The 13,161-nt window shown below is 43.9% G+C and overlaps 1 protein-coding gene across 1 annotated transcript in view; it reads left to right on the forward strand.

Annotated features, from left to right (window-relative positions):
- The window catches only part of PPIL2 (peptidylprolyl isomerase like 2), an 80,206-nt gene extending 67,743 nt beyond the window's left edge, over window positions 1-12,463 (forward strand). The window contains exons 16-19 of the mRNA XM_009274382.2: window positions 8,067-8,139; window positions 8,301-8,363; window positions 8,842-8,981; window positions 10,719-12,463. Of these exons, the coding sequence (XP_009272657.1) occupies window positions 8,067-8,139; window positions 8,301-8,363; window positions 8,842-8,981; window positions 10,719-10,812 (370 nt within the window). The 3' untranslated portion in view covers window positions 10,813-12,463. The remainder of the gene's footprint in view (window positions 1-8,066; window positions 8,140-8,300; window positions 8,364-8,841; window positions 8,982-10,718) is intronic.
- Window positions 12,464-13,161: the final 698 nt, after the last annotated feature.

A 13,161-nucleotide genomic window follows, 5' to 3' on the forward strand; every position in this document is an offset into this window, starting at 1 on the left:
TGCCCCCTCCCCGCTTCTTGTGCACCTCCAGCCTTCTCAGTCGGTAGAGCATGGGAAGCTGAACAGTCCTTGGCTAGTGTAAACACTACCTAGCAACAACTAAAACATCGGTGTGTTATCAACATTGTTCTCACCCTAAATCCAAAACACAGCACTGTACCAGCTACTAGGAAGGAAATTAACTCTATCCCTGCCGAAACCAGGGCAGATGCTTACTGGCCTGTTGTGACTTTCATATAGATTTGAGGATTACTTATTTCAGTTAATATAAAAACCTAAATACTCTGGTCCCAGTTGTACCCTCAGCTATTTCAATGCGGCTCTGGTTCACGTTAGTGAGTGTCACATACATATCTTTGAGAGCAGAATTTGACCTATTTGTGATTTGTATAGAACTTTTCAGCAGGCTTTCCATACTTTGGAGAACAAAGAAGAGTGAAAGAGCAACCGTTCCCCACCCCACCCCTTTATTCTTTTTTGGCGCTGTGTGGGATGGAACATCGAAAAGTTCCTTCTCTGGAGAACTGCATCTTATTCATGTCCCCGCTGGTTTGAAACACAATTTTTGCATAGTAGCAGCTATTAAGAGTTGAATGTTTGGCTGTTAAGTATGTTTGGAAAACACACCAGCTGCAGGCAGTGGGACTGTGAAGAGGTGGCACGTGTCTGGCTTGGTGCACTGGAATTTTCAAGTCTCAGGAGCAGGCTGCAGCTGGAGGACAGGGAGGGCATCTTGTCATGATTGTGCTGCCCACCATGGCAATAATGAGGATGGGTGTTACTGAAAATAAAGGAGATAATTTGGCATGGATGGGGAGCAAAAACAAAGGCAGAGAGTGAGAGAAGAATGCCTTCCCTTGGAGGTGTGTTGCAGGCTGCACAGATTCCCTGCTCCTAGAGCTGCCGAGATTAAATTAGTAATTACCATTTCTAGTAAATTACCATTTCTCCTGACATAGAGAATGCTGTAATTAACCTGAAAACTAACTGGTGGCTTTTGTTGGCTTCTAGCTGGCTGGTAAGAGGTTTAATTTATAAACTCAAATAATGTAAACCAACCAACATGCATTTGCTCTGCACAGAGTGGATGAGAAGCATTTGCAGGTGACTGCTGCATGGGGAAAGTCCTGTCTGCTGCTGTTGTGGGCTGTGTGTGAGGGGGCTTCCTCTTATCCATGCTACAACTGGGAGTTCAAGTGTTGCGTGAGCTGCGTGAGCTACAGGGATGTTACAGCCAAAACACCAGTGTAGGCTCACATTCCTGTCTGGTGTGCTTTATGAAATTTAGATGCAAGCACGTCCCATCTGTGTTGTTACTATATTTTCCGTTACTCCAATGGCTCACAGCTCCTGTGGATCAGGGACCTGGTACATTTGCCCTTTATAAGCAGAAATAGAAACATAATCTCTGTCCCAGGGAGCTGTGTAAGTAGAAAAGAGACTGCATATAACAGGGAAGTCACAACAGTGACCCCTTTCAGCCTACCTTCCACTGACAGTTTGCACTTTCTTCAGAACCAAGGAAGAAGAAAACCCCAGGAAAAATGAAATGGCTTTGTGGATGTCTTGGGGGAGCCTGTTCCAAAGCTAAAGGGACACATGAAAAAGTGCATGTTTAAAATAATAGTGGAAGGTGATCGAGCCATGCTGATCAGCAGGAGGAGAGAAATGCTCTTTCTGAATTTTGGGTGAGATTTAGAACAAGCAGGGCATGATGGGCTTGAAAGTGAGGGCAGGTTGCAAGTATGTGATGTGATGTGATAAAAAGAAGGGCAATAGAGGGAGCGGAGAGAAAAGTGGAAAAGTGTTGTTGTCAGAGTGGCAAAGCTGGAAATTATCTGTGCAGTAGTTCTGTGTGTTTATTAGAGCATCACTTGTGTTTGTCAAGAACTGAGGAAAGGATGTGGCAGCTGAGACAGGAGATGAGTATATGGAGGACAGTTTTCCCCTTTGTACGTGGCTGCACGTATCTGCTTACGCAGATCTTTTAACCATCTCTTGAGGTTTCTGCCGCTCATTCTTCAATTCTCTTGTTCCTGGAAATAATGAACAAGGTGGTTTGGGAAACCTCAGACTTGGTCAAATTGGAGGCACCAGTCAGTAGCTGACATGCACTCAGCTTAGTCTTCTCTTTTCTTCCCTCTTCCCCTTGCCAGATGCTTTTGGGGAAGAGACTTCTTTCCTTGGATAAGTATCGCTCTGTATTAAGTATTCCTTAACCTGTTTAATGCTTTCTACTGCAATTCTGTAGAATGGGGCAATGAAAGTAACTCTTGTCCTCTAAAGTAATTAGCTACATAAAATAACTATCAGGCATTATTCAGTTACCCAGGTACGGTTAAATGACGAACAACATCTATTTCCACTTGTAACATTCCCTGTATGATTTGAATCAGTGAACCCCAATGACTTCTAAGCTGGGAAACTCATGTTCTTGTCGCTCTTCTGCTTTAGTACATCTGAAGGATGGAGAAATTGTGTGACAGCAGAAGAGCCAATTCTGTTGTTGCATCTGTGTAGGGAGCCTGACCTAATTTTGCACCGCAGAGTCTGCTCCCCAGACACAGGATAGGAGTGAAGAGCAAGGTGGGAAAATAAACCAGGCCTCCGTGTGGAAGCCATGGCCATGATTTCACGTAGCACACGCGGACTGGGCTGTCGGAGCTGCATGAGGGCTGCTATTGTTTCCAAAACAGTTGTATGATCTCTGAAGAGGAACCTGTGCCAAAGCAGAGAAGTCCTTACGTGCCAGGTTCATCTGTTGAGTCTAGTTTCAAAATGCTTTTTTCCAAGTTGTTTTATTTTTTCAGTGCCCTTCATTACTGTGTCTCACCTGCTAGATTAAGCCCTTATGAGAGATTGATATGTTTCCACTGCATCCTTGTTGCAAGTTTGAATTGCTCGCTCCATTTCAGACTGGGTGTGTACCTAGAAAATATTTTTTCCTGAGTGTATGTGTTTGTGCATGAATGTATTGTTCTCTGTGTGTGTGTGTGTATATAAATGTATGTATTGTGCATATATATATCCTTGTTATAAAAATAACCTTGAGGGCAGAATGTGTTTACAAAACAACGTTTCTTTCTGGTTTCTGTTTCTAGTTTAAAGCATTTTTTTAAAAAAGTCCAGACATTGTTCTTGTATCATCTTCTGACCAGGAAACTCTATCATCTTGGACCGCTGCCATCCCCAGCATTGCATAAGGCTTAATTCCTATAATTCTTCTAAACAAAAATAAGAGAAAGAGGAAGTCCATGTGTGAATGTCTGTGAGACTGCTAGGGAGCTGCAGTTTTCTCTGGGAGCAGCACTAACTAATGTACAGCGAGACTTTCATTGGCATTGCAAATGGATAGAGCTTGCTCCAGATGTTTCACTTACACTTCATGCAAAGACATTGGCAGTGCTTATGAAGCAAGGTTACTAGTTTGCATAAACGAGCCTTAACAGGAAGTAAGATTTTAAATAACATCTCTAAATTTGAAATGCAAAGATTTCCAGTGCTAACTTAGCTCAGTTTTCAAGAAAACAGAATTGCACGAGTAAGGGCACATTTTTGTTTTCATTACTATGCTAACAGAAAAAAACTAAATGTACCTACCTTGTTGTCCATGCTTAAATGTAATGCAACATTTATCAAGCTCCTCTAAAAATACAGCAAGCTGTCTCAGGGATGCTGAGCTAAATATATAGTTGAGATCATCATTTCTCTGTTCAACATCTACTGGAAGCACACAGCAAACCCTCGGTTTCACTGGTTGTTCTAAAGTAAAAGGTGTCTTGAAGGTATCATCCTTTTCACCGTAGGATGTCATCTGAACATGTGTTTAAATCTCACTTGGTCAATTTAGGATAAAGCATGTGTGGCACCTTATAAAAGGGATAGAGCCAGAAACAGTGGAAAAGGTTAAACTTGTTTCTGCCCTTCTTCTTTCCCTTCCCCGCTGTGCTCCCAACTTAGCACAAGTGACATTGAATGAGAAAGGCTAACATGGTGTGACCTGTCACTGTCTGTGTAATCCACTTAGCACATGTAAAGGGTATAAAGCGATACTAGTCTGAACTTCTGGAGTTTGCATTTTGTTTTAATGAAGATGATGTACAGAGTTCCTTATGCTGATATATTCATAGAACAGGTTTTATCTCTTTTTGTTCAAAGTTAGTGGATATTAGAATAATATTAAGTAGTGGCTCTCTCCTTAGAGGTTTTTTTTTAATGCTTTAATGTACTGATCTGATGGTCTTTTCTACATATAACTTGTACGGGCTTTTTTCTTGGCAAGATGTCTGTGAGCTTTTCTTCCTACACCCAGAGTATGTGTTGTGAGACAGGCAAAGAATCCCCAAAACTACTCTGGAGTGTTGGTTTCCTCATTCTGTGAGGAGCAATTGCTGTAACAGATGCCAGTGTATGGACTTAGACACATTATATGTCGTCAAACTGATTTTAGTACAGCGACGTAACATCATGAGATTTGACAATAACAACATGTAATGTTTTGAGAGCCTGCGTGTACATCATCTCTCTACTTAGAAAAATCAGAGGAAAGTTTGCAAAATCCTTTACGGTTTGAGACCTTAATTTGGAATATTCCATTTTTTTGCATCCAGCCATGACTGCCCTGATTAGTGTGTAGTTCATTTTTTACTGAATGGGTGATGTCTGCAATCAGATCTTGCCCTTTTTGGATTTTAATTTTTGCTGATGAAACACCAGTCTCAGCTGGGCCTGATCCTTGACAAAGCTTCCAAGTGCTCCCTGAACAAAAGTGACTAGTAAATTATTTCCAGTTCCTCTGGTCAGAGCTCTCTTCTCTGAGGTGGTGGTTTGTATTCAAATTAATTTTTATTTTTTATTGATATTATGGCAGTGCCTAAAGACATAAACCTATATTGAGAGCTCACTGTGCTGACACTGTAATATGCATAGAGTTACTCTCTGTGCAAAATGTTAGAGAATGCAGTGTAAAAGAAAGCAATTTTCCATTTTAGAGACAAGAAGCTAAGAAGAAAAAAGAATTACATGCTCTGCAGGCATAACAACGTTGTCTTCTTCCCCCTTAGCCCTTCATAATCATGTCAAAATAGACAGTTTAGGTCATTTACTGATGACCTGTGAATGCCATGTCTGTCACAGCCTTTTAAAATGTACAAGTGACAAAGTATTCCCAATAAAGTTTAATTAGCATAGCGACTGAAGACTTGTGAGCATAGCCAAAATGCATTAGGGCTAATATTGTGGGAGGTCTAGCTATGGGCTAAGAGATTACTCAATTGAGATTGCCAGTGCATAGCTGATCTGGCTATTTCAAATTATCAGAACCTAATTAAATGAAAACATACGAGCAGATAATGAGTGGAGCTGTTGGCTAGAAAATCCTCCAATATTAAATCAGAAGTTTCCTTTAGGGGCAATTAAAATACAGTGAATATATCTTAGGCTGTGTGTTAATCATCAGTATTATAAGTGAATCTGATACTGGCCTCGAGAAGGATTTTAAAATTGAGTTTTTGTTACAAACTTTCCAAAGTTCATGCAGGGTCTTCACGCCCTGTGCCGCTTCCCCCAGTGTGCTACCTCCAGTTGCAAATGAATGAGGCTGTTCTAGCCTGCATACATGTTTTTTAATTGCTCTTGAAAGTCACAACCTGATTATAGAATATTGACAGGCCCTTGAGGAGTAAAGGGGAGAAGTTTGGAGCCGCGCAGCAGCAACAAAATGCTAGCAAGGACAGCTCTGCTCAAGGCAGGTGCTGAGCAGCGCCCTCTCTCACTTGCACAGTTTTGTTTTCTGTGATGGGGTCTGTCTTTTGGGGCACGTTTAGTGCCTGTCCCAGCCCGTGAGGCAGCAGTGAGGGACAGTGGTGCTGCACTAAGCACAAGGAGTCTTGAATGAGAAGGACCCACTTGCCTTTCAAACCACAGCGGTCAGCCTGTTTCATTTGGTTGACGTGGCTCTTGGGAGGAGTGCATGAGATGTGTAAATAGTGTGGTGTGGAGTGGTAAGTAGGAGGTGTATTTCTTCTTTGGATCAGCTGAGACCATCACAGGTGATAGCCATGGGCCTCTCCTGGTGCTGGCTGGGCAGACTGTCATGCTGGGACTGGAGAGGGCTGCCTGGCTGCAAAACACCTGCAAGAATGAGATATTGTAATAGAAGAGTATAAATGTGTCAAATACCTGTGAATATGATGTGTGTTTTGGTTGAGGTATTGCTCATTTCTTTGATACAAAAGCAGTGTTAGGTGATAAAACACTCTACATATTCCACCAGTTTGAATTTTTTCCACCAGTTTCGTTTAATTTGATTTTCTTCCATTTCATCTGCTCAGCCCTTGACAGGCTACCTGTGCTGGTACTGGAGTCCCAGTAATCCCAGCAATCAGGCTTCAAAACAGTTGCCACCCCATGAAGGCTGGAGGAATGCTGGCTCTTGGTTTGCTCCATCTCATGGGCAGCCCTGGGCTCCTCGATGGCTGGGTCCTGCCCTCACTGCTGAGCTCCTGGCCTCAAACTCCTCTGGCTCCAGGAGCAGTGTTTTTGAGAATTACGGCTGCTTCTCATTGTCCCACAGCCATTAATATGGGCTGTATTTTTGGTTCCTGGCCATGTGGCTTGGCTCTATTAAAACAGATGTTGTCCAGCTACAGCCTGCTTTTCTAAGAGATCTGGATCGCTCGGCATCAACGGCCTGTCTTCGTCTTTATTTACTGCTCTTCTAAGTATAGCTGTTTTCAGATTTAATTGGGGATGCTGATGTGGATAAAAGTGTTAAATACCCTGGGACCAAGATCTGATCCCAGCAGGACCCCTCTGGAAACATACTGACTCAGTGGTTCCTATTTAAAATTAGATTTTGACACCTGTCAGCCAATTTTTTATTTAATATGTGCTGTGTTCACTTTATATCATTCCAATTTCTCAATCAAAATATCAGCCACCTTCCAGAAGTCTGTTCCACGGACACTGTTATCCCTGTTAACCACAATTGTCTCAAAGATAGAAGGTTGTTTGACAGACTCTGTTTTCCACAAAACCTTGTTGATTGCCGTTACTTATTTCCTTTCTTTCTTAATCATGTCCTGTCTCCACTTGTCCATTATTTTGCTGGGATAGATGCCAGGATGACAGGCTTATAATTATCTGGGTCACCCCATTTATCCTTTCTAAATATCCTTTTCTGGAACTTTCCCATTGTTCCACACTTTTTTTGAAAATGAACATGCAACAGTCCAGAAAGTCTTCAGCCTTTCTTAAACATTTTGAAGCAAGTATTTGGATATGTTGACTTTAAAAATGAGAGACCAGGGATCTTACATCCTCCTAAATAGAAACTGCGGTGAAAAGTGTCCCGGCGTTATCTTGTGGCTGTGACTTGATGCTCTGCTGCTTTCCCAGAGCCTTCACGAGCTCACGGTCATGATGTGCTTCAGGAGCAGTCCTGTGCTTTCTGTGTTACTGGTGTCATTACGGACAGGTCTGTCACTGGTCTCCAATAGTGCCATAGTTACAATTCCCTTTCTTCCTAATAACACTCTTCGGTCTGATATACAATTTAAAAAAAAAAAACGGGTAGAAAATCAGAAGTTAATGAAAACTTTAATGAAAACAAACCAAGTCTGTTGGTTTGTTTTTCGAAGCACATGGGAGTAACAAATGAGCTCCAAATTTATGGATGTAGCGTTAGCAAGTGAATCCATTTTGAAATGGGTTTGTGTCTTCTTGCACAGATGGCTGTCTACAGTCGCTCATTCTCCATCTTGCTGGTTTGTGTGGCTACCAGGTTTTTGGACAAATGGCTTGGCTTTGCCTCTGAGTGTTTGACTTTTCTATGTTCTGTTTAATTTTAAATTCAAATCCCAAATTTCAGAAAAAAATCTTTACCTTCCGCACTGAATGACATTATCTTAGGTCTTCAAATACAGTTGCTAATTCCTCTTGCCCCAGACATGATGGTTTAAAAATCTGCTAGAGTAATGGGCATAAATTAGATATATTAGATGTAAGGGTGCAGGAATATTTTGAGTGTGTTGTGACAGCTGGAAATTGTGTCCTTCCTCTTTTAGGGTGGTTGGTGGCTTTGAGACTCTGACTGCTATGGAGAATGTGGAAAGTGACCCAAAAACAGACCGTCCCAAGGTATGTGTGGAGCACCAGGGGCTGTGCAGGAGGGAGCGAACACATAGCCCTCATGTGGCAGTGCAGTTCACCCCGCTGATGCTTCTCTGAAAGCCGAACTTGGGAGAGATGGCGCAACTTAATCAGCAGATTGATTTGCTCTTCTTCTCTTCTGCTCCCAGGAGGAAATACAAATTCAGACAACAACCGTTTTTGTTGATCCGTATGAAGAGGCAGATGCCCAGGTGAGGATAGTTGGTTGGTTGGGTTTTTTGAAAGGCCAAAGCTCTTTGGAGAACTTTGTAACTTAATGCCTTTTCTTTGGACATGGGCAGCCCCCTGGCCCATATGGTTGCAAGCTAAGATTATACAGCTGCCATTCAGCATTGCCTTGTGTGCCAGGGTCATCGCCGCTCTTTCAGCAGAGAGGTCTTGTAACTGAGTCTGGCACAGCTCCCAGTCTGTCACGCTTACGATGGCTTTCTTTCCAAATGCCCACAGTAGCTATGGGTAGCTGCAGGTGAGAAAAGAGGAGTTTTGTTATAATGGCTGCAGACAGCCTGTTTGTAGTGGCCCTTGAGGTCTGTCTCCTAAAGACTGCCCTGTAATCATAGCAGTGCTGATTGCTGTTCTAGAGTGCTTTAAAGCTTCAAAGAATTGTAGACATTTTCTCCTTACTCTAGACTAGCTCTTGCAACAGATTGCACTCTTTTCTTCCCACAGGTTGCTGCAGAAAGAGAGAAGGTCCAGCTAGAAGAAGAAGCAGCCAAAACAAAAGCTGAGGTGGTCCCACCAAAGAAAGAGGTCCAGACTCCTAAAATGTACCGGCAGGGGATTGGAAAATACATTAACATGGCTGCAGCGTGAGTTCCCTGCCTATCTGATCTTTGTCAAGTGTATTAGTTGCCTTTCCTGCTGGATGCTGACCCTGTCCAGTGCCATTGCTCAGATGTTTGGTTTGTGCCAGCAGGCTTCGCAAAGGCATCTTCATGCAGTCCTAACAGTCAACAGTTCCCTATACTTCTGTTGTTTTTCAAGATTACAAGTTAACTGAGCTTTTCTTTTAGCACTTGAACATGACCAAGTTGGTCTTTAACAGCATGTGCTGACTTCAGAACTGTAGCTACATTTCCACAACTCAGAAGTCCTTGAGGAATTGTACTGTGTCACTTCCTACACCATCTTTTATTCTCTTTCTCTTCTGCAGCTATTTCTGAAGGCCACGGTCCCACAGACGTTTCTCTTTTAGCATCTTCTCCCCTGCACAAAGTAGTTGCCTTAAACCCGTATCAGTCTGCTGATCTGGTTCCCTGTTCAGCCGCACAAACAGTTGTACCAGCACAACTGAAATGGCCGGAAAGGGGAGCAAGTTCCCAGGCTTGCCGTGGGAGCACAGGGCGTCTGGCGAGTAGCTCCAGGGTGCCTGGCTGGTTGTACAGGCTTGTCCTAAAGCATCGTCTCCCAGACACCCTTTGTACACCCATTGGGATTGGCAGCATCGCTTGCTTTCCTAAGGACAGTACAGAATCCCACCTGAGTGGCAGCTTTGCATGAGTTTTGGATAAATTAAAATAAATGCCTTCCACTTGATTTTTTGCAGACTTCTCTAAAAGCATTTGCAAAAATGCTGTTGTCTGTCTGCTGCATAAAGACGTGTATTTATGCATACACAGATCTGGACAGCTATTTAATCAGCTTGTATGTGCCTGCATAACTTACAGGCATTTGATAACTGTGAGAACAACAGTATGTTAGCCCATGCAGGTCAGTTTGGTGTGTCAGTTAAACGTTTTCAGTTACAAAATATTGCTTGTCCCTTAAAATGTTATGTTCAGCTTAAAATTGCTGCCATTCTGCACTTTTACAGAGGAAACCCAGGCAGAGCTTGCAGCTCTGTGGAAAGGGCCAAGTAGTATAGAAAGGACTTTTCTTTCCTAGTCCTGCACTCATTGCAGCCTGCCTTGAAACTGGGAGTTTGGTCTGTAGCAGCCCTTTGGCAGGTTCCGGGTTCTCGGTTCTCCCTATTGGTTGCTGATATCTGACAATAAAACCACAGTACGTGAGCTGGCTGCGTAGTGTTTCCACGGAGCTGCAAACTCTGCTCGAGAGAGGCTGAGAATAGCAGCAGCGACTGCAACAGGCCATGCTCAAGAAACAGGAAAGGATCTGAAAAACCTGTCCAGCTGCTTTACACCTAATTCCCCATAAATCCTTTTGCTGCCACAAATGCAGGTGAGAAGGCGGGGAGAGAACTTGTGGCTCCCATTTTCACTGTGACTGTGCTAAAAAACTACAGCTGTTAAATCTTCAGCTCTGGCTTGGAGAACTTGTTGGGTTTTGAACACATTCCTGGAAGTGTTCAAAGCCTGACCCAAACTATCCCCACAGACTGACACTCTCCCTCTTTTTGGGTATGCCAAAGGCCCCCATCCCCACCCCCCTGAGGTCCCCATGCTGGCACAAAGCTTGTACTCCTCTCTAATTGATAAGGGATGGGCTAGCTCCAGCATAGCTGTTGCTGGGAGAGGAAAGGCATCCAGCTGCCCTGGTCCCACTGAACAGTAAATAGTCCCTGAGAGTTGTTTTCATTTTGGCTCCAGGAAGCGCAGCGTGGAAGATGATGGGCCCTCAACCAGCACAGCTGCAAAGAAAGAGAAAAAGAGCACAGGCTTTGGGGACTTCAGCTCCTGGTAGCAGCGCGGGGAGCCTAGCACTGGAGCAGCACAGCAAAAAAAAGGCGGCCTCCCACATGTCCCCGAAGAGCCCAAAAGACAGTCTGTCCTGGGGAGGGAAGGCACCAGCCTGCCCTTCCACTGGGGAAGAAAACTGTTGCTTTGTTAAGGCTGGTTAATGTGGCTTTGTTTTCTAGAGAGCTGCGTTCCCCCCACTGCATCTTCCTCGAAGGCCTTTTTGTTGTTGTTTTGCTAAGCGGGGAGCAGGCAGCCCAGCTCCGCTGGGGATTAGCTGGAGCCTTTCTCTGCTTGGCTGGCAGCAGACCAGGCAGAGCCCAGCCTTGCAGGATGCTACTTCAGTGAACAGCTACATTGGTGAAAGGGCTCCTTTTACAGGTAATCGTTTCCAGACGAGCCAAGTCTGGCAAATGAAGGAATGAATTAACATGCTGGGGAAGCGCCTGTGCTGTTGTAGTGCTTTGCGGAGGGGAGGAGAGGGCTCCAGCCTGTCCTGCCCTTCCCTCCCAGCTGCCTTTTGCTAGTTCTCAACAAGGACCAATTCTGTCTCTTGCTCTTTGTGGGCCTGCCTCCTGGCTGGACTGACTGCTGTCAGTCTCCGTAGGGCCTCGCTCACTCCAAAATGAGCTCCCTCTGTACCCATTTAAGTCTCTGACAGCCTGGGAAGCAGCGGCTCTAGATGGGGAGCCTGGGGTAGCTGCACCACTTGTTCCTCTCAGTGGCTGGCCTTCCCTAAGCCACTGGGCAGCCAGAGGGGCCAGGATGCACCAGTTCAAACCTGCCCTCGGGTCCCAGAAACTACAGCCTGGAGCAACTGAGCAGGAATAGAAACAACTTTACTTTTTTTTTTTTTCCAACCATCCCTAAAGCCTGCTCCTTGCAGGGGAACACATACTGTAGTCTGCCCCGACATCAGTCTTCCCATCATTAGGGAGAACCATATAATATAGCTGACGGGCATCTCAAATATTTCTGTTGCATACCCACAAATTATTAGAAAGCTTAATAAAGGCCTTATGGGGTAAAGATATATCAGCCTGTGAAGTTTTAATGTTTTAATCCAAAAACGTATGTGTGTTACCATCACTTAGACACAGCAGGCTAGATCCTGAACGTTACTTTTCAGTTCATCTTAGGTGTTTTCAGATGACAGAAATACCCTCCCTACCTCTCTGCGTGGCTGAGGAGATAGTTTTGTAATCAGCTTTGTAACAATACATTTATATTGGTGGTTTCATGTTTTAAGAGAAGATTCCATTTATATGAAATTGCTGTAAAAACTTTTGGTAAAATGTTTTGCATTAAATGCTTTTATTTTCTTTTGAGTGCTTGCCTTTGACTGTTCAACTGTCATTTCCAAGATCATGGCATTGCAAAGTTGATTGTCATACAAGGAAATGATTCATTCCTACTTTTTAAGATGCTCATAAGGAACTCTGGGATCTTTGCGGATATGATTACATCTTTGTTAAATCATAGGAAGTTCAAACTAGTCTGAAGGAATAATAGGGGGTTTTTATTTTGCAACATTTTGCAGTGTATAAGTTTGAAATAACGTGTTTGATTCCTGGAACAGGGGATATGATGGTACTTTCCTCAAGCTGAGTTTCTTGTGTCTTATTGAAACTTCTTGCTTCTCCTGGGCTGTTTTTTTCCTGATAAATTGCTATTGGTCCCTTCTACCTAACTTCTGCTTCAGCATGTTTTTGAGTCATCAGGTTCATAGTATTGCTAGAGCTGGAATAGGCAGTTTAATGAAATCCGTGAGAGTAAAATGCTTTTTTGTACTAGATTAAAATGGAGATTATTATGAAAGAAAGGAGCTTTTGATTACAAGGAAGGCAACAGAGGTGTGGCAAGGACTCCTATTTCAGCAAGAGTCCTTGTTACAGATTGATGTAAGGGACAGTTTCCTTTTGCAGCAGCAGGCTGCAGAGATAACTACCCGCTTTCCCTTTCTACTCCAGCTTTTTGGCAGTGCTCACTGCGGTCCACGAAGGACCACTGCCGTGCAAAGTGCAGACGGGACTGCTGCCCTTCCAAGCACTGCCTTTGCACTGCCCGTGTCATTACAATTTCCCACCATAACATCAAACACAAAAGAGAGAGCAATTTCCTGGCTTCTAGGAAGGGCTGAGCGTAACCCTTTTCGTTTTGCTCTAAGCAGGGGTGAAGCTCTTCAGCTCTTCACTGCTCGACCTGAATCCAGTTCTCAGGCTGGTCTGCTGGTGCTCCCTGCTGTTGTTGGTACCTCCCAGGCTGGGAGATGCTGGCTCTGGCCTGTCCCCAGGATGCCGCAGTGGGATGCGGAGGTTGAGCTGTTTGGCTGAGGCCATGTGCCGAGTCAGCAGCC

The sequence above is a fragment of the Aptenodytes forsteri genome, unplaced genomic scaffold (assembly GCF_000699145.1).
Source record: "Aptenodytes forsteri isolate BGI_AS27 unplaced genomic scaffold, ASM69914v1 Scaffold79, whole genome shotgun sequence".
Taxonomy (NCBI): domain Eukaryota; kingdom Metazoa; phylum Chordata; class Aves; order Sphenisciformes; family Spheniscidae; genus Aptenodytes; species Aptenodytes forsteri.